Genomic DNA, 25,202 nt, shown 5'->3' on the forward strand with positions numbered 1-25,202 from the left:
AATCAAAGCAGGTGACTCTGACACACGGCTAAATTGGCTCCGCTAACCTGATATATAACACAGGCTGCAGTGGCGACTAACACGCCCAAGCTCTCCGGAGTATCCCGCCTAATGTGGAGATTGCATTGGCTTTGAAGCTTAAGGCAAAAGAAGTTTCTAGCGCCTTTCCTCTAATGCAATCTTGGTCGAATATTTTTTCCATGTATTTGACCATGTGCTGAGATCAGAGGACTTGCATATGGAGACATGTGATGAGGAATGGACTAACAATCTGGAGAGGAGTGCGATTTATTATTACGATAAATCAGGAACAAAGTTGCAAGGATGCTGTGGTTATTATGAAGATGAGATGCAAGATGAAGGTTTGTTGTTTGAGGAGCTCTTTTCTGCAGTGCATTCGCATTACTGCGGCTATGTTCCTAGAAGCTATTATCCAGGTCTGCAATGCGATGCCTGAGGAGATCAACCAACTTATTAGGGACACGACCGTTCATGCCGTACACACCACTGAGCAAGATTATTGGGTTTGATGATTGATGATAATTCTTACAATGAAAGATGTAAACGAAAAGGATATGGTTGTTTTTCTTTTTTGTTTTGTCGGCTACTAGCCTATGCTAACACGGTAGTCGTGGTAATCACAAATAGAGTAAATATATTTGTATGAAAAAAAACACTTATATTTCATAAAAAAATGACAAAGAGAGACTGGAAGAGTCACAGAAAGACTTTGTAAATCTACAAGCAATTTAAATTTCTGAGTAGTGTAAACCAGTGGTCACCAAATGCCGGCCAGCACAGAAATAAAAAAAAAAACTTGCAGTACTTCTGATTTCATTATTATTCAAGGCTGAAAAATATTTTATTTTGAAAAGTGACCAGCTTCTCACCGTTAAATCCATCTATGTTGTACTCTTGCCGCGTGTCAAGATGCTATTTGTCTCATTCGCATTACGCTAATATTAAGTCCACAGGCTAGCAAAATGAGTAAAACACAGACCATGCAGCGAGCGGTACTTTTTAAGTTAGATATGTTCATATGCTTGCTCTGCAGCGACTTATGTTGGCACTTTTCAGGCGGACGCTGCTAATATAATTCCATAAAAATTTGACTTTAGGTTTAATGTAATACCCCAGTTTTAGTGTTGCACATTCATTCATGTTATAGTTGTTGTCTGGTGCCTGTTGTGTTACCATAGCGACAATGGATATCTGTCTTTTGTTTTAGCATATTTACTCATTCCCTACCAGCCCGGGTAAAATGAACGTTTTGTCTTCTATACACGTCAATGGCAGTGAATGAGTTAATAGTCAGCCACCACCAGTCCCAGCTTCACTCCCACCCTGTGATTGCCGGTCCGAAAAAGGTTGGGGGCCACTGGTGTGTCGTATCATACGATCAAATTAAGTACACAGGAACGGAAGACGTAACAAAGCACTTCCTTACCCGAGCGACCATCTCTTTGGATGTCAACATGGTGCCAGCTTCCTTCATTGACTTTTGCCTGCGTCGCTTTCACTTTGATGGTACCGGAACCCATATCCAGCACAAGGTACAGCACCCCATCCAAAAGCTCGACGGCAAAGAAGTCCACCTTGTTGGTCTTCTGTGACTTGGCATCGCGTCGCTCCTGAGGTTTGCCGTGGGTGAAAAGTATCAAGCCGTTGGGCTCTGAGGTTCGGAAGTCAAAGGAGATCGAGCCGACGCGTTTGGTGTTCCATTTTGGCAAGGCCAGGTAGGAGTCGGGGGTCTCAAAGTTGATGGGGTCAAGGGTCGGGACGTTCTCACACTTAAACACCACGTCGCCCTGAAGTTTCATTTTTGGGTCCACAATCCGGGCCAGGCGGGACAGTTCCAGACGGATGTCATTGTTTTTGTAGACCACCTAAAAAAAAAAAAAAAAAGTTCTAGTTATTTTAGCAACTGCTTACATGAAGCATGCATTCTCATGCTTTTCATCCAATTTGTCGTAATTGACTTTTTGAAAATGAATCTACTCTCAATATTGCGATATTGTATTGAACCAACAGCGGCAATGTCGATATTGCCAGCAACTATATTATATGGACAGCTCAAACAAACTTCATAAGGGCGAGCCCGTTGAGACTAGACTCAATATCATCACTATTAACCCAACAATAAATTTGCCAAAAGCCCTCATCCATAAATGTATAGAATATTTACATTACAGTTGAATGCAAGCAAAATATTGCAAAAATAAAAAGAAGCACAGTAGATTATCATTGGAATGCACTGAGGTGGAAAATTAATGTCTCCCCCCGCTTTTTGTGGAGGAAGACAGGCTTTTCCTGGTATATAGGGCAGTGTGTGCGTGTGTGTGCGCGTGTGTGTAGGAAACAGCAATAGCGTCACAGCGAGCACAGCTGTCAGCAAACAGATTTTACTGCTGCAGGATTACTGATAATCCTGGAAGATTTGACAGTAAATCAGCACAGGTGACCCAAACGCAAAGAAGGAATAGATAGTGAAGCAAAGCGAAGAGAAACAGACGAAACCGACAATAACGGGCAGTGGATGTCAAATTTGTTTGGAGGTGGGTGGGGGAGAAAAAGACAAAAATAAATAAATAAAAAGCACAATAAAATGGTGAGATTCCAAGGATTAAATGCTTTAAAACCAGTGCGTGCCACTTGTGTTTGAAAGACGCTTTTGTGCAATATAAAAAGCAATGTCAGTACACTTGACAAACATAATCTCCTGAACATTGCAGGCAACAAGTAAGCGGCACACTTTAAGCGTCAAATCTACCCATAATGCACCTCTCAATATGTTTATTATTACACAATGATGATGTTTTTCGATGATAATATTTCTATAAATTGTCTACGCAAATGTAAAAGCGTGATTTCGAAGTTATCATCATCAGTTTGCTAATAATAATAAGAATTATTATTAATAATAGCCACAATTATAATAATAAAAATAATAATAATTCTAATATTTTTTCCTGAAATGAAAACACCCTGTTCCAAATTGTAAAGCACAGGTTGTAAATGTCTTTGAACAACCCAAAATGTGTTGGCTTCATAAAATAATATTCCAAAAACGCTGCAGCTGCCTTGCTGCTTAAAATGCTAGCAGATCGAATCGCCATTATGATTGCACTACCCCCTCTCTAAAACACAGATGTTTTTTTGTTTTTTTTCAAATTCTGATGCAAAATACTTTCGGCAGGCTTTAGGTCTACTCTTGGGCAAAAGAAGAAACTGAATAATACATGAAAAGAAAAAAGGAGTGGGGGAAGTTTTAATGCAACTCATTTGCAATGGGAAAACTATTGTGATGGTCACAGTGCACTCGGCAGAAGTTTCCAAAAACTTGCCTCTATGAAGACAAATTAATTACTTAAGATATCCTGCAACGTAGAGACAATTTTTTTGTCTTTCAATTAATTAATTCTCTAACAATATGTACCAAGAGATTTGGAAAATCCTCTTTTCTGCTGCACTCTTGATTAAAGTAAATTGGTATCATAAAAGAGTGACTACAGCAGCCATGTGAACCTTTGTTATGGGCCATGTTTAGCTACGCCATCCTTTGACCTATCAGCGATCTTATGGGGCCCATTCATAATGCAGGGGAGCGTAATGACTCCATAAAGCCGAGATCCCCCATCTCTGCTCTAGGATGGCGTATTGATTGCGCCAGGCAAGGCAGAAGAGGGCATAGAAGCACAAAAGCATGCATGCATGCACACACTCACGCACACACGCTGGCATATACACGTTTAGACTCTCCCTAATCTACTTCAGCTCAGTGTTCATGTCCTCTCAGGGCCCAAACTACAGCTGATGTAGCAGCAATGCTAATGAAGAAAGAAGACACTCTCGTGGTGTGCAGATACAAATAAGGTGCTCATAAGACTTTGCAGAGGGAATTTGGTAGTGTCGTTTCGCTCTGAATTAACACGCACATGCAAAACATGCTATTTAAAGGGTCCATTTTGGACCATAATGGATGACAACGCTCAAAGAGCGCAGATGAACAAAAGATAGAATAACATCATCCAAGGGAATCAATCTGGATCACCGCAGATATGTGACATAAAAAATATATAGAGGTGGCCATTCTGTCATACACATATATATATATATATACATATACATATCGAGAGAGAGCAAGAGAGCGAGAGAGAGAGAAAGAGAGAGTGAGAGCGCGAGAGAGAGAGAGACAGAGAGAGCGAGAGAGAGCGAGAGAGAGAGAGAGAGACAGAGAGAGAGAGAGAGTGAGAGAGAGAGAGAGAGAGAGAGAGAGAGAGAGCGAGAGAGAGCGAGAGAGAGAGAGCGAGAGCGAGAGAGAGCGAGAGAGAGAGAGCGAGAGACAGAGAGAGAGAGAGAGCGAGAGAGAGCAAGAGAGAGAGAGAGAGAGAGAGAGCGAGAGAGAGAGCGAGAGCGAGAGCGAGAGCGAGAGAGAGAGAGAGAGCCATGAATACTTCTCTTGTTCATGCTCATTTGGTTTGTTTCATCAGCCAAAAACAAAAAAAAAAAGAGAAATAGCAGAAATTTTGTTTCTCAGTCTGTAATAAGAACAATAACGTCAGACCATAGGCAGAAATGATGCGGCAGTGATGTTCGGATATCATATACCCGTTAAGCGGCAGATTGCTTTGTCATTGCAATGCAGTCTCTAGAGGCCCTTTTTATCTGGGGATTGCTATGATATGTGATGTTAAAATCAGTTAATTTCTTCCCTGGGCATGCAGCACGAGTCAGCATTCTAATCTTATCCGCATTTTCATTCATGTAGATGCCTTCATCACCATCTGGCACATTTTTGTTGTTCCACACTTTCCATTCATTATCTACGGTGTGTAGCGGCACTGTGAGGGGTTGTCGGTATAGCACGTGTCACGGTTAATGCTTTTTGGGGTTTGTTCATATGTTTAGTGTTTAAATTGTTACCTGGATATTTTGGCTCGTGCCATTAAATTCCCCCAATTTCAGTGTCATTGTTCGATATTTCATCATCAAAGATGATCCACCTTCACCAAAACCTCAGAGTACTCAGCGAATTGTAATTTGGCGAAAAAACTTTTTTAAAGCACTTTGGGAGCACTCTGACCTTGACCAAATCCCTTTCTGACAATCTTTTATATTTGGTGGTGTGAACGCATTATGCACCTAAATTAAATGCTTTTGTTTGTGTTCTTGCTGTAGCTATGCGCCTGATCCGATGGCAAGCAAGTGAGTAAACAAATAAATATCCTGCTAACAGAATTGAATCAATTCACGGTAAATCTAGTTATTCAACATTCAAACACGGTTTACAGTCATTTGGTCTTGTAGCTCAACCTAAAATGTGAGTAAGGACATAGGATGAAGTCATCCATTCACATAACCTTCTGTTTGGCCCTCCAGAAATTAAAAAAAACAAAAAAAACAAAAACGCTTATAAAATGGAAGGACAGGGTTACATTTGCATTTGTATCTCAGGGGAAAATCATGCAAAATGTGGTGACTCACAAACGTGATGACCACAGTGTTTCTTCCAAATAGTCCTGGCCTCCTTTCCCTTCACTCTTATGTCTTCTCGCTCTTATCGCGATATCTTCTATAAATTGTCAACTTACTCGCATCGGACTTCTTCTATGATTTTATTCTATACCGCTCTTGAATTTCAATACTTTCTGTCCTCACTTTCATTCTCTCCCTACCCACAAGTCCTCTTCTTGATGCCTGATGACAGCGCATGCTCCTGCCACCCCCACAGTCTGACACAAGTTGCCACTCCACAGCTCGGGAACCATCAACGGGTGCCCCGAGACACCCCAAGGATGGGCTGGATGGCGTGCGGGAGGAAAGGGTTTGCACAAGGCGCTGACAGCATGCCGCTGCAAACGTCAAAGTGACTGGCGAGCGCCTGCCCACTGGTCTTCCCTTCACGTGACGAGGCTGCGTTTCATGTGGCGTGGCATGAGCGCTGGGTGGAGCCTGTGTGAGTATTGTGCATGGATGACATCCCCTTGTAGCCTACAGGGGCAGATGCATGCAGTGCAGCCTGGATAAGAGGGGTTGTGACGGCAGCATTATATGTTGTTGGCAGAAACGGGGAAAGTAAGGTGTTCGCACACTGCGGCAAAACATGTCAACATCAATGTTTTCTTTGGGATGCAATTAATGCTCTTCCACTGGGGATAAGGGATCAATATACCCTCTGTGATCTAAACAGAGGGAAATGGACTGAATCGTTCCCTCATTATCCGGGGAGATTGAATTGGGAGAGAGAACATGGGAAAACAAATACCATCTAGCGATATATGGGCAGGGAAAAATACGTACAGGGAAATAATTAAATATCGTGTCATAATCAATCGTGAGTCATTTGCATCATCCTGGTTAGCAGATGGCTTGATGGCGTCGCGTATGGGGGAACATGGAGGGCCACAAAGTACGACCACTGTCAGGCCAAATTGGTGAATCACCTCCATGATTCTGTCCGAGCGTGTCACGCTCTCAAGGGCCAAGGCATCGCTGGGTCACACTCACTCGCAAAATGTTGCAGCTGTGAACATGCAGCTAAAACAACAACATGATGAAATGTTTCAGCTACCCTTGGAGCTGCACGAGGAATTATGGATTTCCGATGAATTGAGGACTATGATGCCTAAAGGTTAATCACAATATGTCATTGCGATGTCCATATAACATGGGTCTGTGAGTGAGGACGATATCGGCGAAAATTGATGGGTTGGGTGACCTGACAAGTAGCCCGTAACGTTTTCTTTTTTGCAAATAAGCTCAATATACAGATGTCACAGTATTTGGGAGGATGGAAAGAGGTATAAGTCAAATAGTAATCCTTCAGCATTGTGACAAGTTTGGAGTTGATTTTTGATGAACTGCGTCATGAAGCAATTGAGGGAAAATAGAGTTCGCGAACTGGACGCACCCAGCTCTGGTACTTTTCATTTAGCTTTAGTCTTAACTTTTTGGTGGGGTTCAAAAAATAATAGCATCAGTTATCAGAAGTTAGAAACACGCGCATCGTTGGTTCTTTCCATTTTTCAGCCCGAGAGAAAAAATACAAAACGGAAAAATGTGCCAAAGGGCTAAAATTTATTTTAATATTTAATTGGGCAGGTTTACGTGACCTTGAAAGTTTGGTAACGAGCACGAGTAAAGATAAAAACTGACACTACTCGTTTATGCATGCTTATGTTTTGAAGCTAATTAAGGATATTGTACCAAAACTTATATTGCATTTCTAACTGCACATCCATCCAGTAAGGCGACCCCTTGGGACCACTATGCACACACTTGTACAAAAAAAATTAAGTGATGACACAAAACTATGGCACACCTGGTATGAGTTGCAAGAAAATTATATTGAGCCCTGATAGTAGTTCAAGGTGTTAAAATAATTTCTACACATTTCAACTTCATATATTTTTTTTATAGTTTATTTAATATCCTATTTGTCTATTGCCAACCCAATATAATACTCAAATATGTAATGTTCTGTTGTCAATGTGAAAATGGGAATACATTAGAAAAAAATCAAATTAAAAAAAGAATCCAACTGGTAAATATGCTATGATTTAATAGAACAATTTTGGATCCGAGGCATTGAGGGTTTTTAAGCCTCAATATATAACACGCATATGACATATTCGAATACTCCATCTAATATCAATCTTATGTTAAATTTTCCACAAACATACGCCCTTATCAACCAAATCTACTAAACTCACAAGAAAAAGAACGTTAAAATCCATCCAACAGATTTATGACCTCAGACAACCCAATCATTGTGTTTCATTGCGCCAACACCTCCAAAACCTTCAACCCAATTTCTTCATTCAACCGAAAATCTTACAGGCTTTAATGTTTAAACCATTTTCAAGACTTTTTTTTTTAAACATTTTTACAAGTTGAGTCTGTTCTTATGGGCTTTTCAAATTGTATTTATTTACAAACATACTAACGTTTCAATGGATCTAAATATATTGTGTTGGTATAAATTTAGCTCGTGAGGATATGCTGGAAGATAAATGTCGATCAAATTAAGGTATAACTTATTTCCTCAAATTTTGCTCCCAAGTTACTATAAATTGACATTGTGGCTCTATTGTTGGATGTGTCATCCACTTTAATCAAGTGCCACACCTCAAATAAGCGCCTCTTTCTACCAGAGGGGGAAATATCTACTGGCTTTAAAGGTCAAGCTTTCTGTGGCATTTAAAGTGCCTTGAGTGAGTGATACAGGCCATAATATTTCGATTATTTAAGTAATATCACGTGCTGGAAATGGTTAAAATGTACATCAGTTATTATCCATTTGATTTTTTATTCAGCGTGTCCTCAGTGGAAGAGCTCCCAGATTGCAATTTTTCTGTTCCTTGCTACAGTCAGTCTTGTATTTCTGCGTCAAGACCAAACAGTCAAATGTACCCCTAAACATGCCGGTATATTTGGAAGTGTTCACACATTTGTTTGAAAAGCAAACAAAGCGAGTGTAGCGCAGCGACCAAAGCCACTCAGTTGAAACGCAAAACAAAACAATGCAGACAAGGTGACTTTCTCTGCTTATGTTTGTGTTAGCGCACCCACAAATAATGACAATTTCAAAGAGGCTCAGGGGGAAGCAAATGCAAATAAAAACCGCAATGATGATTATAAAATTCCCTGCTTAGCCCCAAAAAAAAATAATTCTAAATAGTACTGGTTGTCAATACTCTGTCTTATATGGCATGTTTTAGTCAGCGTTAGGCTAATATGCCATTTTCTAATTTACTGTATTTATCGTCACGCGTTGTGCTTGCAATATTTGCTAAATCACAAATGTCCCAAAACACAACAAACATTGCGATATCTTCATCAGCATCTACTGTATTTATTTCATATTTTTGCCCATTGGGAGACGCTCTTGCAGCGCACTCAAGCTGACGATGCAAATTATATGCGACACGAGCATTTGCTAGATATTTTCTCACAGCAAAGAGTGATGAATTATTTTAAGTACAAAAAAATTGAGAACGTTTGATACTCCCTGAGCTAAGTCAGCGGATTTAATTGACGACGTACTTCCCTTTTTGGCTTTCTTCTTCGAAAAATTACATTTAAAACATCTGCTGAGTGTCACAACGCAGATTGCCATTGAATGGACTTTGAACGTTTGAGCGCAAATGTTCTCCTACCTCTTTGAGGCAGCCCATGAAATTGTTGCTAACTGGAGATCCAGGAAGGTCTGCAGTGCTGGGGCTGCCACCCACATAGAAGAAATCATCCGAACCCAGCATGGTGTAGTCTTCCTGGGTGTAGCCAGTGGTGGTGAGGATCCCATCAACGGATATAGTCACCTGTTGAGGGGTAACACATAGCCAATGCCGAAACATTACAATCTGGGATATGATGTCAGTGCTGCGTTTTAAAAACACATCTTCTTCCTTGGTCTGCATTTGAAATGAGGCATTTGGACTTTTGGCTCTCCGTTTTGGTTTCTCGTTAAAGCTTTTTTTATTTTTTTTCATAGAATCCTTGTGTTAACCGATCGTTTTGGACCAGACGGCGTTTTGATTTAGGTAATGGATTTTTAGTCATAGGATTCACAGGACAGGTAAAGAAAATATGGCGGAGGCATATTTTCTTTATCTTTGATGGGGGTAAGAAAATGGATTGTAGGTTTGGTTCTGATACTTTAGGTTGGGGGAGGGTTAGTACAATGTTCAAACCAAGGACAAATTGAGTACACTTGTCTTAGGTTTAGGGATTCGTCTGGTAATTGCAGACACACACATACAGTTAACACACACAAATTCTCCCGCACGCTCCTCTCTCTTTCAGACATTTTTTTTTTTTTTTTTTTTTTTACACACACATGCAAAACAAAAGGGGACTTTTTCACACCACATCAATTTGCAAACCAATGACATCACTGTCAGAAAATAAATTAGACACACTTAATTGGACATGTAAGGGAGTAATTGAATGGTACCACACAAAAAGCTTGAGCAGACCACACGAGGTGCAGAGTCTCATGCACATTCAAGACCAAGGCCCATATTCAAATCTTTTCTCAGAATCGCAGCTGCTGATCTCGGATCAGGTTTAGCTAAAGTGCCGTGGTCACATGACCGCACCAAAAACCCTCGATCAGTATGCATATTCTTCAAAATGTTGTGCCTATGGAGCCACGGGTAAGGCGAGAAGGGTTAGAAAAGACGCAAACGTTCAACACCAGCATGCTACAAATACACACAGGGAGGGCAAAATGGGTGAAGGTGATGTATGAGGGGTGAGTGACTGAATTATTGTGTTAGTGGTTATTTGGGGTTGCATGAATTATGATGTGAATGAAGTCTGGGCATGCCATGCGCCATAGTGAGTTGGAAACAACTGTCAGAGCTCCCGCAATAAAGGTTCAGCGTTTCCAGTTTGAGGTCGTTTTCTGTTTTTAGGGCTCGGTGCTGAGGTCACCATCTTTGCAGGGATTGTGGAAAGCTTCTGTCAGTTCTGGACGACAGTCCTCACAAAAAATGGGGACTTTTTGTGCGAACAAATAAAAGGAAAAAAAAAAAAGTAAGTAAGGTGCCCTGGCAAAAGGCAAAGTAGTCAATTTTGTATTTATTGGAAATCTGCAGAAATGTAGAGGAAAACAAAAGAGTTAAAAAAAAAAAAACAAACAAGAATAAAAGTCAAAGCTAAAGTGAAAAAAAAAAAACAGGATGGGGAATTGTGAGGTAAATAAGAAGGTTGTTGGCAGGTCAGGGAGGAAATTGAGAAGTGAAGAAAGAATTGCCTGGTAATACAAACCCATCTCCTCATTTTTTGATAAGAGTGTCTAGGATGGAACTCAAAAAGAACGAATAAAAGAAGAGAGGGGGAGGGAACACACGGCAAACCCAAAAAAAAGACAATAAGAATGATATCTACCAGACAATGTAGTTTGTTTACCATAGCGTGTCCAATGCCTGATTGCTTTCCAGAAAAAAGGGGAAGAAAGGAAATCAAAAGAATAGTGAACAAAAAAGGTTGTTAATAAGGATGGACAGAAATAAAATCAAACCAATGATGAAGAATTAGGATGTTAGTACAATCGTTAGTTCCATTTTGGTTAGTAAAACATGACTTGTATCATGGATGAGTTAGTGCCGCGGTGAATAAACACTACATGATTTGTAAGAGAATCATCTGAGGTCACAAAAGGGCCGGCGTGTTGTCCCAATCACATTTGCAATAATCAATGACCTGCCAGAAAACACAGACGACAGCCGTGCAAAAACCTTCCTTTTGAAGATGAAACAAATTTGAGCAATATAAGCGCAAATCTATACAGAACGTGTAGTGTTTTCTTCACCCTGGATTTTACAGTGGCTTTCAAAGTGGAAAGAAAATGATCGTGAAAAGCAAGGGCAGAAGAGCGAACCTCAGGAAGAAAATAAGCACCAATCAGCTTTAAGTGCCTAAACCCTCCGCTGTGAGCGTTTACAACTTTATCTACAGTACGAACCCGTGGCACTACCGCTTAAAGCAGAAATTGTTATGCCGCCTCGTCTCGCAGACGCAACTATTAACAAAAAAAAAAAAAAACACTTGGATAGCTAACACTAACTAAAATTCTCACCATCCTGATATAATACAACAATGCAATTAATCTTTTTGTTGGCTCATCTTTAAAATAAGTGTGAAGCAAGTGCAAGCGGAGAAGCCGAACTGCTAACGTGGCACGACCGCTCCATTGCTTCAGCCAAATGTGCTAAAATTGCATCGTAGTTCATCGCACAATACCATTTGTCAAACCCGAGATGTATATTTTAGCTGGAATGTCTGACTGTACACGACTGCTCCAACCTATTGAAAAAAAACAAGAAAAAAAAAAAAAAATAAGTGCATCTAGAATTTGCTAAATTATCCAATAAAATCTGCTTATGCACTGCAAAAAAAAAAAAGAAACAGCATTTTTCTCAAAGACAAAATTCACCGGGGCTTTGCAAGTCAAAAGTCTTGCAACATCACTAGAGACAATAATCCTAATAACACCTGGACTGAGCCCTGCTTTGCTTTATACGATTCAGCCGAACAGAAATCAAACGATGATTTAAAAGAAGAAGGTCATGTTGTAAAGAAACTTGATGATATTCGTCACACAACTGTGGCGATGCAATGACAACTGATAAGAACATGGTGACATTTTTCAAACCGGCTGTCACTTCACTTCAGCTAATCTCCAACACCGCCCCCACCCAAAATAATTCAACCTGTTCCCAAACTCCATCCATCACCACTCCCCCACCCTCGATTACCTGTCTCAGGTTGCGTGTGACTTTGATATCGTGCCAGGCGTTGTCATTGAATTTTCCATTGACGGGCTCGACGATGGCCTCAAAGGCCCCGGAACCCAGATTGATGACGAGGGAAACCGCCCCATCTTTCAGCGCCAGATTGACATAGTCTGCTGATTTCCCCGTGTGGAGCAAGAGGCCGTTGCGCTGCCACGTCTTGAAGGACAACGTGATCTCATCGCTGCTGCTCTGGATGGGGTTCTGCGACAGGTCGTAACAGAAGTACTCGGAGCCCCGGAAGGTGGCTACATTTTCCTCCCTCGCTGAAAATGACAGGACCAAAAAAGTGGAAATGTTATATTTTGACATAAGGTGCCCTTTGCTGATACTGCGCAACATAAAAATATGACACTAATAAGACATGTTAGGTGCATAGTTGACAAACTCAGATATGAGAGCGTCTAGAATATTGACAACAAAATACGCTATTTGTAACTTTTTACATTTTTTGGATGCTAATTAAATATGCTATTTGTTGGATAAAACACAAGGTACACATTGACAAGCAAACGTTCCCTTCGGAATAAATTATTAAAAAGCCTCAATAAAAAGGAGCGCTCGGTGCAATGTAGAAAAGGTCACATCAAGCAAACAACAACTGTTTTGCATATTTACAATTTGGATAATTCCACTGTTCGGTTAGCATCATAAAAGACCAATTCACACAACTGAGGATTTCGATTTCACCTACACAGGGAGCGCTTGTGATGGAAAACCATCCTCATCTATTGGCACAAATGAATCCAGAACGAGACTAATTTGACAGTTTTACACCACTCCCGTGTTTCAAAGTGACTTCTTGAGTTAATTTATTATTCAGATTGCTACAAATGATAAAACGAGGACAGGAAGTGAAGGTGCTGATGGAATGCTAAACCAAAGTTCTAATCAATAGGCAACATGTTTTTTTTTCAATAAATCTCAGCCATTGTTCACTTTTAGATAGGGTTGCTGATATGATATTCCTAGAAAATCACATTGTCCCATCACTGGAGCGCTATTTTTTAACAGGCCTGTAGGCAACCAGTATGAATTCAATCAAACAAAATATGGCATTTTTGCACTTTCTGCTGATAGATTTCTTTTTGTATAACCCAGTAATATGTTTTTATCTTCCCCTTACACTTCAAACCTCATTTTGTGCTTGCAGTACGCTCCCAAATTGTGGAAACCATCCGAGCTACCTTAAAGGGGAAGTCAACACCCCATTTTTTTTTTTTTTGCAATAAAATGTTCTATGCGCCTGCACTAGTCTAAAAATGTCATTCTGATCAATATTGCGTTTGTGGAATAGGAGTTAAGCAGTAAAAGACATCTTTTCACAGCCATCTCAGAGGGCGGCCATTTTGTCACTTCTGTCAACTAAAAATGACATTACAGTTGCTCAAGGCTCCACTAACGACCAATCATGGCTCACCTGTTCTCTGAAGCTCAGCCATGACTGGTCGAGAGCCGAGGCCTGAGCAACTGTGATGTAATTTTCAATCAACAGAAGTGACAAAATGGCCGCCCATTAAGCTGTACAAAAATAGATTCCAGAAATGCAATATTAACCAGAATGCCGTGTTTCGGCTAGTGAAACTACATAGAACATTTTCCTGTCCCTGCTATTTGGGATCTGAGAGCATCAGGCCTGTTTTCAACAGATATTACAAAAATGTATCATGTCTCTAGGAAGACGTTGCTCATCGCATTCTTACAGAAAGCCAACATGTAGCACGAGGACAGATAATATGCATTATTACCAAACAGAACAAGTCACAGAGTTGCAGCATTTCCTCTGTGCCATGAATGTTCTTTTCTTTATTGTGCACACTCACAAACAAGTCATGAGGGCCACACTGTGAAAGGAAAAAAAAAAATAATCGACACAAAGACAGATGACAAGGAGAGAGCAAGCACGTGGGCTGCAGGGCTGAAAAGCTTTAGTTTGTTGGTTCGGAACTGACTTCATGTAAACATGGGGGAACATTGTTTGTAAAACTGGCAGAGGGATACTGAGCTTGAGAAAATCTGACACTAAGAATATGGAGGGGAAAAAAAAAAGAGCCCAAAAGAAAGTTGACCAAGGTTACGGGATGACGAGATGTTGATTCCGGTCACTATAAATCATTCCCTTGGCATCTCAGCCTTTCAGTGTCGAGAGGAAATATGAGCAGCAACAAAGGCCTTATGAAAACGCTCTTCCTTTTGCCGGGGGAATAAATAAAACCCATTATTACAACACAGGGTTGGAGACACAACAAAGTAAGAATAAAGCCTTTGCTATTTACCGGCATCTAAGTGAAGAATACACAAGCATCCTTTTATTTCAAGTATATACAGTCCTGCATTGAGTATATAAAATGAATACGTTAAAAACTTTGGGAATATGAAAAAAATGGGGGCATTTTTCCTTTCACTTGTGAATGATTATAAGTCAAATAAATGGTGTTTTAACAAACCAGGCCCTGAACCAGATTATGTGACTTAATCTCAATCCATAATATAACTGATTTTCCGTAGCTTCATTACGATAACATTTCAAAATTGCCATTAATGCAGTATGGTTTCCATGAATAATAAAAGGAAAGCAGATATCATAAAATATTTGTGTACCTCAGCAATATTAAACCAGTTGTAAGTGTATACGGATCCATAAAAACCAAGGGGAATGTATTGCCTGTTGGGACCCGTTCGGCACAAATCTGTGGCTTTTACATTGATCATGGACGGGGGGGGTCATTTTCCCTTATTTTTGCCACAGTCATCAATATTCCATTTGCGAGTGGCATAGCACATTCACTTGGGGCTGAGATTCGATTTCAAAATCCAGTGGAAGCAATTAGCTCCTTCATTACCATCTCTCACTCTCTTCCGCCCCAAACGTACTCTCCGCTGCCGTTCAGCTTGGCCTCACTGACAGTGAGGTTAACACAGAAGGTTCAGAGCGCCAGTCAACCAGCAACCTCTTTAGGATTTCCACCACATAGCAAACTGGGCCAAAAAAGATGAACTCATTCATTGGACGAGCTTTATATTGGTCAAGTGAAATCTAAATGTTTCCTACCACCGACGTATTTATTGTATTTGTCAAGAACGTTTTTCAAGGCGTCTAAGAAATTCAGGACTTTAAGCGACTGTAATGACTAACAGATCCCTGGAGATGGTGGTGTTGCATCACTTTGGATTTGAACTCAGCACAGCTTTTGAGTTGACGATAAAGATGAGAGGGTGAGTCTTGTCCCCGAAGAGATAAAACGAACGTCAATTTGTGCTGACATCCAACGCAGCAAATGTCAGATTGCTGCATTTTGCAAGGGGAACACCTGAAATCCAAACCGTAAACTATTTGTGGCATTTGAAATAACATGCAGCCCAACATGACACATGCATCCAAAACTACCTCATGATAGGGATTGAATTAGCATTATTTACATCACCATACTCCGCAGTAATTAGGGTGTTACCCTGGTGCTCATGAGCATGAAAAATAGCTTTGTGAGCGACAAGCTAACCAAGCAGCTTGAAACGTGATGACAAGCCAAGGCATGTCAAATGAATTTGGAAGATCAAGAATGACACACTATCAAGATAAGCCAATGCGACTGGTAACATTTAGCCATGCAATCACTTCAACTGAGCAAACAACTAACCAATTGTGTGCAATTTTATTTTAGTGACTATTCAATGACGAATGAGAAAGACTCCCCCCGTGTAAACAATGTCAGATGACATATCTGAGAGGTTGAAGTGAACTGTCGCACTTGTTCTCTGATCAGGCCTTTCATGAAACCTGACAAATGACCTGGCTGACATCTCCTCTGACGATTGACTGGGACAAGAGTCGGAATACATATATATATATATATATATATATATATATATATATAGATATATATATATATATATATACACACACACAGACTTCTGTCGAACGGAAATTCCCTTGCGGAAAAAAAACGTACGCATTAAATTTTTTACTCCTATATTACATTAACGATTGATTCCTCACAACGGAAATTACGATATCCGGAACCCGGAAGCCAGAACAAAGCCCACAGTAGCACAAACTCTAGCAGTTTCCCGCTCCATACAACGGAAAAAATTTGACCGCTCGGCTATGATTGTATCCAAAATGTTAATGACCTCTTTGGCATGAGTTTTGTCGTCTGTTGATCATGGCATCCTAACGAAGAAGAACGGCAATGACCGTGGAAGAGAGAGTGAATTGCATCCGATCAAGCGAAGCAGGATACAAAGGAAGGAATCGATTCGGGCTCAGTACGATTCCGGCAGTTTACCTGCTCAGAGGATATCAGAGGAAATTGCTTGCGGCTTGACGCACTAAGTTCAACGGTGTAAATGTACATGTCCTGGAATGCTTTAACTGTTGTGCAAAAAACTTCCTGCGAATTAGACCGCTAATTAGAGAGAAGGCGAGCTCAATAGCGCTATCTATGGACATAGAGGACTTTGAAGTGTCCCACGGCTGGCTTCAAAAGTTGCACGAAATCAGCTGAGCAATGTCGTCTTGCGTGGTGATGGAGGAGAAGTTAGAGGGTGGGTGAGTGGAAGAAAAAGCTTAAAAAAAAAAGCGGTATTTTGTTGACATACTTGCACGTTCATACAGGACATGTACCGTAGTCGTTTCCCATATAAGGAAATTCTCTGATACAGAAAGATTGGACAATGCAAATACGATTTTGTAGTAGAGAATACTTATTGTATATATATATATGCAACTATTCGAAACAATTGAGAGTAGAAATGATGCATCCAAAAGTATCCGCTCCGTATGCTTGCCAAAACGGCATGGTACATATGGTACTTTTACATTCAAAGGACAAAGTCTACTTCTCGACACTTGATTATGCACACACTGTGGGTAATGATTATACCCATTACTCTCACAGTACAATTGAATGAGGTCCACGGGTTGATGTGTGCAGTCATTAATAATTGCCATCATGAGTTCAAGTCGGAAGAACCCTGTTGGGTTCTTATTATAGACTTCTGATGTGAGTAGGCTCAAGCGTGGGAACTTATTTGTGTCGTTTATGGTTGAATGAGTGTCACGTCGAGAACAGCAACGCTTTATGTGGCATTGTGATTGTGGTTTTTAGGGCCAGACTTTGAATATGGCTATTAAATACTGTATAGAATTTTATTATATACTCCCTGACGTGCCGTATGGGGTCCTCTTGAAAATACATTATTGGCAAGAAATAATCTATACAGTGTTTCCAGCTATACATCCCCCATTTGACTATTTCCTCCAACTTCCCTCAATACTGTCAACTCTTATATAATTTGTAGCCCGCTTCACCACTCATTTTAAGAGTCATGGCCGACGGGTGGACTGGCTAACGTACACTCAGCCAATGGAGGTTTAAAAAAAATTGTGGAAAAGGAAAAATAGTACCGTATTTTCCGGACTATAAGCCGCTACTTTTTAGGTAGAAGTGCTATATAGTTCTTAAAATACGCTAAATAAATCTAGATTTTTTTTCTCTTGGGTCTGTTTTGTTTTAATTAGCAAAGTTGTTGCAGTTTTAAAAGGGACTGTTTTAATATCTTTATGTGCATTCACAGTACAAAATCGTTCTGTACATGCAGTAAACAACTAATTTTTTCAACATAGAAAACTGCGGCTTATAGTCGGGTGCGGCTTGTATATCTCTTATTACGAGTTGCTGCGTCTTATGTACAGGTGTGCCTTATGGTCCTGAAAATATGGTTATTAAATGCCCTGAATTATTTTTAATGGGCATTCATGCAGTCGTAGGGTCCAAGCTCTGCCTATGACTCAAGGTTTGTTACATGAAGGTCACGTGCACTCGCTGTCACACACGGACGCACGCACACACAAACACACAAACGCGCGTGCGTCAGAGTCACCAAGGCTCCTTATTTGCTGCTGATGGTAGTACCACATGAGAATGAGTGATGAGGTTCAGAGCGACAGTAAGGGGGATGGCGTAAATGGCTGGAGTCAACCATGGAAAGATGGAGGTTGTTTGAAAAACAGGGGCCTGTGCCCAAGGTTCAATCCCATCAGCTAAGGCAAATTGTGCGGGGAGAATACTATCGAGGTTGCTTCTTTGCCGTTTTCGCATGGCATTTGGATGCAACAGTGTGAACAGAGATTGGCCAGAGCAAACTAACCTCATCGAAAGCAACTGTCACACCCTATAAGGTGCCCACACATTAATTTAATTTACTGAAACAAATGCTGAAATATTACATAAAATAATGTCAAGTAAGGGTTTAACAAGTGTTGATCCACACTTATTTTTTTAATCAAAATCCCAGTGACCATAACTGTAAGACAACGATCAATCCACATTTTACAACGGGGCTGCTTGAAACCAAGTATTGCATCAGAGGACCATAACATCTTTTGTGCTGCACCGCCGAACACCCTTCAGTAGTTTTTTTTAATCTAATGGTAATATGAAATTTTAGAATAGCATTGCTGACCTGAAAGAAATTAAAGCCAATCAATATGGAGATGCATAGCCCCCGTAAATGTACGCTCACAATACACACACGCATGTTCGGGATCGTGCCTGCAGCCATAAAGAAAAAGGTTTGCTGGCAGGTGGGGCCGTCCCAGAAGCCCGTCACTCATCCAGACTGGCAGCCCCTTATTGGCTATTATCTCTCCTGTCAGAAGCATGGCTGTGCCTCCACTTCACCACATCGTTCTCTGTCAGCACACGCGCTGCCTGTGGATGGAGGCACAGAGCAGGAAGCGGCATGCCAGCGTTTCCATTACTCAGACTCATGCAGTGGCAAGGCACAGCCAACAGTGTTTCTGAAACCAAGGCCAATTTTGATGTCTCCAGAGATGCATACGCAGTTACTGTGACCGTTTTTTGTTGTTTGTGACTCGAATATACATCGCCATATTAAACATTTGACAAGGCTTTCATTTTGATGAAAAGGCCAAGATGGCCGTCTAATTGTTTTGACAGGAATGTTGGTGGGTTTTATACAAATTGCTACACACTGAAATTAGTCCAAAAAATTATCAATTAGGGGCTGCAGGTGAGCTGGAGCCTTTATCAGCTGGCTTTGGGCGAGGCTACACCTTGGACTGCTGTTCAGAACTTGCAACCTCCACACAGGTAGGCTGAAGGCAAAATTCAAACTGAACAACTGTGAGGCAAGTGTGCTAACCACCCGGCCAGGAGTGAGTAATCTGGACGTTCTGGCAAATTCCTACTGGGCCTGGTAGTTTCCTCCAACCAGCAGATTTGTTTTGAAATGCGCAAATAGTGCCTCCAAAACACATGAAGCCAACTATGAATTTATTGTATCAATGCTAATGACATCCCCATTTCGGAAATTATATTATAAAACAAAAAAAACACTGACTACTCTATCCTTGTCACCAAGTCACAATAATTTAATACCAAAACTAGTTAGAATTTAATAAATTACGAGAAAAACTATTACACCCCTTCTGCTAAGAAAAACATCCTCCGATTAATCGTGTTGCGTGGCGATTGTGAAGTTAGTGTCAGTCTGTCCATGACAGATCAACCATGTTGATCTAGTATGTTCTTCTCCGGAATGTCCTGAACTTTTCATTTGCAATTCCTCTTCCCGATTGAGTTGCAATGAGATCATGCTAGCGATCGTGAAAGAGAGCAGGGATCTTACGGGAGTCTCAGCAGCCCTTGACAGAGATTAGCACACATTGCAGTCCAAAGCAGAGTCCATCTAAAATTTATTACCTCTATACTCTCCTGTGTACTGCCAGAACATTTAGAAGCTTGCTAGGCGAGTGACGGGTTAAAAGGGGAACAGCAGAACCATTAAAAAAAAAAAAAAAAAAAAAAGGACAATGAAATAAACATGACTCTCGAACCCTTTACGGTAATATAATCCAGACCGCATGGAAGAGCAAGGTGCCAAAAGGGGGTTAATGGCTGAACACCTTCTTCAACATTGAACTATGACCTTGCCTCACAAACCAGTCACACTAAGCATGTATTCAAAAGGGGGTGGGCGGGGATTTGCTCACATTATTGTCCTTGAGAATCTAATTATATTGCACTACAAGGTACTTAAAATGCACTTAACATGAAACATCAAGAAACTGGGGTCATGTGTAACACAGTAGATGTCTCAAGAAACATAACACCACTCCCCGTGAAATTTAGAGGGGAAAAAAAACTGCTGTTGCTTTAAATCCAGTTTGAACCAGTTATAGCCTGTAGCCAAAACAATATGCATCTCTTGCTCTGGTCATGCAACCTCGTGTGTATCGAGGCCTTTGAATGGATGCGCTCCTTCAAGAGATAAAAGTAAAGATGGATTATTCTCATTGCTTTTTAGCTTTCTCCTCTTAACCTTTGTCTGCCGTTGATTGCAAACAAAGGAAAATGTTTTTCAACAGACTAAGACTAATAACACGCATCCAACCGGCACAGATAAGAGCAGCTATCCACACAAACATACGGTGTGCATGTTAAACAAAATACGGCACGTTTGGTTGAATCAGCATATAAAAGGGTATTATTTTTAAAGACTCCTATGATTTTCCACCGTGTACCTTTTTCTCAAAAATGTGCAGAAAACAAATCGTTACCATGTCACCGTGGGACCAGTAGGGGATTTTCTGCTAATTGTGGGAATTACTGTATTTCATTGAGTGGGCAACAGCTGAGAGAATCTATTGGGGGCCTTAACACTAAGCTCCCTTAAGCTTTGAAACTGGTACACACAACACTGTGGCGTTAGCATGGAGACACATATCGCGGGATAATCGTCTCCAAAAAATAAGATAATTTTGAGACTTGATGAAGTAAAATAAGAGAGAGGACTGAATGAGAAACTGCGCCTACTACTGACCGTCAAAGGGAATTTGTGGTTGGAGCTGCTAGAGAACTGCAGTTGTTTGTTTACATTACATGTTCCTTTCTTTCAACTATGAGCAACTTCAGTTCACACGTACACTGCGCAACAAGGGGGAATAAAGGCTATGAACTAACTTTATGTATGGCAGCATATCATTATTATTCTTATTCTTTCCCTCCTTGAGGACCTTGAGACCACCGACAGGCTGCTGGTGGAACGGCTGGTGGCCAACACAAGGGCTTTGACAGTGTGGTGTCAAGACACAAAAAGGCGCTGCAGGAATCTTTAAATGTGCTTATGTAATATACTTTTATCATTATCATTATTGTTATTAATTGTCGTCTAACTATTGATTGTAATTGTTTTGCGTTTAGTTTGTTTACGTGCAATTCCATCCTAATATCTATGCAGCACTTTGTTTAAAAAAGCAATTGGATGAATAAACTCCTTTGGGTGAAAACACTTAATTGCGGAAGCTTCAGTGAGATAAACAAATACACAGAGAGTGCACCTCAAATTGAAAAGTTAGCAGGTACATGGAAGCAGTGAATTTGTGAATGTGACACCTATGTGAACATCGCTCTCTTCAGTACACACACACACACACACACACACACACTCAGTATGCATCTTGTTTGGAAGTCAATAACATTATCCCCTCTCAATCTCTGCAATGGTTATTAGTCTGGAGAGCCAAATGGGTCTCTTCAATGACACCCTGGAGATGAAGGGATACATCAGCAGACTGGAATGGTGATTGTGTGGAGGAGTGAGACTATAAGGAACCCAAAGTGAAAAGAGACAATATAATCTCGGGCCTCAAATAAGATGAAGAGTCGAGGAAGCACAACTTTACTTCTTAGTATGCGCATCTTCTTAGAGCAATAGGTCTCACATTTAAGTCTTCCAGTTTTTTTTTTTAACATGTCTGCTTTCTCTATTTGGCTCTAAAAACCTCAGAACAGGCTTTATTTGGCTTGGTCCTCTAAAAACATCCCCTTTGTGTGAGGACTCTTTCTCATGGGTCCCTTCAAAAAAAACGAGAGAGGAACACATGCCAGAGATTAACTCGGAGCTGGGTAGAACACACACGTTTACTGTTTGCATTGAGCTAGCGATACGTTTAGAATGACTTTTTGCATTGTTTCTCATTACATCGGCTCTAGTATGCGTTGCAATAACTTTGCATCACCGTGCATGTACTGTATACGCAGTACGAGCGTCAAAGTAACAGCCGCAACTGCTGCACTGCGTATGAATGAATGAGTGAATCTGAAGGTTTTAGTGTTGTTAAAGTGGAATGGCACTACATAAATGCAGCTCTCTCAGCACTTGTGGGCTGAGTGTAAAAATAGAATGTAGTGCCACTTTAATTTCAACAACCACGGCGATAACATTTGCTTTGTTATTAACTTCCTGCGAGTGATGAATTTCCAACCGTAACACCAATGACAGATGAGCGCTAACAATTGCAAGGTTCTGCCGTCAGCTCAAACAAATACACGGGAGGCCTGCTGTAAATAATGTCGTGTACACTAAAATGATGAACGTAATATTGTGTGTCCCCTGCAGACCATCATTCTAAACGTGTTTCTGTTCGTGTGCGTGCATGTGTTTTCATATACCGGTGAGGACCATTGATGGACTTTACCGTGTTTGTGTCTGGTGATGTCGTAACTGAAGTAAAACTTTATAATATGACTGTTAGAATAATATTAAGAGGTTATTATACATTTACCGTGACACAGCTTTATTTTAATACGTAGTGCATATACGGTATAGGTTTTGTTGCTAATTTTGGTTCACACATTAACTAACAACTCTGGGAACAGCCACCTGCACCCAGGTTAAGGCGACTCAACAACTTTGAATCAACATGAAAGAAGTGCGGACGTGAGCAGGACCAACAACAGCTGCGACCAGAATAAACATACCATTGATACTGTTGTGTAAACCTGTATTGTGATATAACTTGTGATTCTCAATAAAAGGCCCAGGGGGGTGCAGTAAGCTTCAGAGATCCGACCCGATCGCTGGGGTATCATCTCTCCTGGCTGCCAGACTCTTGCCACTTGGTGTCCGTGTCTATTTTGTCTCTGAATTTCCTACTTGTCATGGTAAGGGTCGCTTCACCACATTTGATGTGATTCTCCCGTGACATTTCAAAGTTCGGGCTGGATGGTGACTGGATCGAGCGGAAGGAACAGTGACGGCTGGAGGAAGACTGTGCACAGCAACTAGTATTAAAACCCTCATCTCGAGGTCAGCCTCGCTAGAACATCCCGACGCGCGGCTCGATCACCATCAGACTGAACCAGAAGGGACAGCACGGAACACCGGGGGTAAGATAAACTTTAAATATAAATTATGTCTGATTGACGAACCTGACAATGACCAAATTTAAAATGTGTGCGTTAGACTCAACAAAGAGAGGCTCGACTGCATATTATTCAACCGAAATCCGTGCTAAGGGATCCCAATGACAGTTACTTTATTTTATGCCGCCTTATTTATTAACTCATTTACTACCATTGACGGCTAAAGACGTCAAAGATCCATTTTATTTTTTTTTAACTCGGCTGGTAGCGAATGAGTTAATGGGTGCCACAAGGGCAACGTCACTGGCTGACTGTTGAAAAAAACTTCAAGCAGGCTATACCATCATGTGCTTGGCAGGATAACAATGCAGACTGAAGAGGAGATCATTTACATGCAGGATAATAGGAATATGGTCATTCAAAATCAACAAAGAGGGAAATAAATAAACGAACAAAGCCCTTGATCCCAGTGAGACAATGAAATGACAAGGAAATGATACCAAGCTTAGCACGACTGTATTGCAACATAACCACAGCAAAAAAGTGGATTGCTAAAGTCCTGCTGAAGACATGTTATCTGGTCAAACTTATTTTTAGATTCATTCATCAGTATTCTTGGGCAATAAATAAAAAAGGGAATGACTGAACTTGTCAACATAAACAAAACGTCTTTGTGACATGCCCAATGTGCTACAGTTGAAAAAAAAAAATTATAATCATATAAAATAGAACTGGATGCAGCGATGTTACGTTATATGGAAGAGACTCCGGCTTCTTCTAAATTTATATATCCATATGAACCAAGCATTAGAGTTGAGTTTCAATATTTTTTAAAAAAAAGTTTTGAAGTCTGTGCTTTTCATTTTTCACAGAAGATTTTTTTTCGAAGCACACAGTCACCACGGATGCACATTCTTAGAAACCACACCAAGCATGACCTCACCAACTCATCGATCGCAGTTGTCCATTAAGTAAAACTCCAGCGGTTGACAACCATTTTTGCACTTCACAGGACACACGGGGCAACAAAAAAAAAAAAAAAGGCCTCAAAAAGCTCAAATACATAGAGTGGTGAGTCACAAAGGACGACCTCATAAGCAAACGGCTATGTTGACTTTATGTGGGTGTGTGTATATCCTTGTGAGCCGAGATTTCACTTCCAATTTATGGGCCATTAATGCGTAATAGGAGCCATTGGCCCCGGTTGGCCCCCAAAAATGAACAGTGAGGAAGCTGTTCTAATGCTAACCCAACACTCAAGATAGATTGTTTTCAGTCCATTAAGACAATTTACCAAATATATTTCAAAAGATTACAAATCACGCTGTGTTTCGAGAAAACGTGAATGCAGTTATTTGAGGAAGTAAGAAAACCACTGCTTTTCTTGAGCAAACACGCGCAGTGCAAAAAAAAAAAAAAACAAGCAGGGAAAGTAAAGCAAAGAGGGGAAAAAAAAAAATCAAATAGTGGCTAAATCAACAAACTTTGAAACAAGCAGTGTCATGAATATTCTCACTCTTAGCCCCTGAGGCCAACGGTCCATTCAGCATATAATACACTTTTTTTTTTTCCCTGGCTCCCCTCTTTTCTTTACCGCTTGACTTCAAAGACTAACTCACTTGCAGAAGTCAGGTGAAGGAGGCTTGAATAAAGCGCACAATATGCCCCCCGTGCACGCCACTGCACACATTTCTCACTCATTTATGTGTTAATCCCCATCAGCGCGGCTGTG

At 40.7% G+C, this 25,202-nt stretch overlaps 1 protein-coding gene across 13 annotated transcripts in view; it reads right to left on the minus strand.

Moving 5' to 3' along the window:
• nrxn3b (neurexin 3b) overlaps positions 1-25,202 on the minus strand; it is a 196,645-nt gene that overhangs the window by 129,177 nt on the left and 42,266 nt on the right. For 10 of the 13 annotated variants that reach the window (XR_015840152.1, XR_015840150.1, XR_015840151.1 and 7 more), the window contains 4 exons: positions 12,264-12,565; positions 10,894-10,938; positions 9,159-9,320; positions 1,448-1,886 (listed from right to left, as the gene is read on the minus strand). Coding sequence is in view for 10 of the 13 variants with exons in the window: in XM_088286175.1 (XP_088142301.1) it covers positions 1,448-1,886; positions 9,159-9,320; positions 10,894-10,938; positions 12,264-12,565 (948 nt within the window). In the remaining 3 variants the exon portion in view is untranslated. The remainder of the gene's footprint in view (positions 1-1,447; positions 1,887-9,158; positions 9,321-10,893; positions 10,939-12,263; positions 12,566-25,202) is intronic. The other 3 variants (XM_088286177.1, XM_088286174.1, XM_088286171.1) reach the window with 2 other exon arrangements.

This window comes from Idiotropiscis lumnitzeri, chromosome 21, assembly GCF_059441095.1.
Source record: "Idiotropiscis lumnitzeri isolate Australia: NSW breed Sydney's pygmy pipehorse chromosome 21, RoL_Ilum_1.0, whole genome shotgun sequence".
In the NCBI taxonomy this organism is placed as follows: Eukaryota; Metazoa; Chordata; class Actinopteri; order Syngnathiformes; family Syngnathidae; genus Idiotropiscis; species Idiotropiscis lumnitzeri.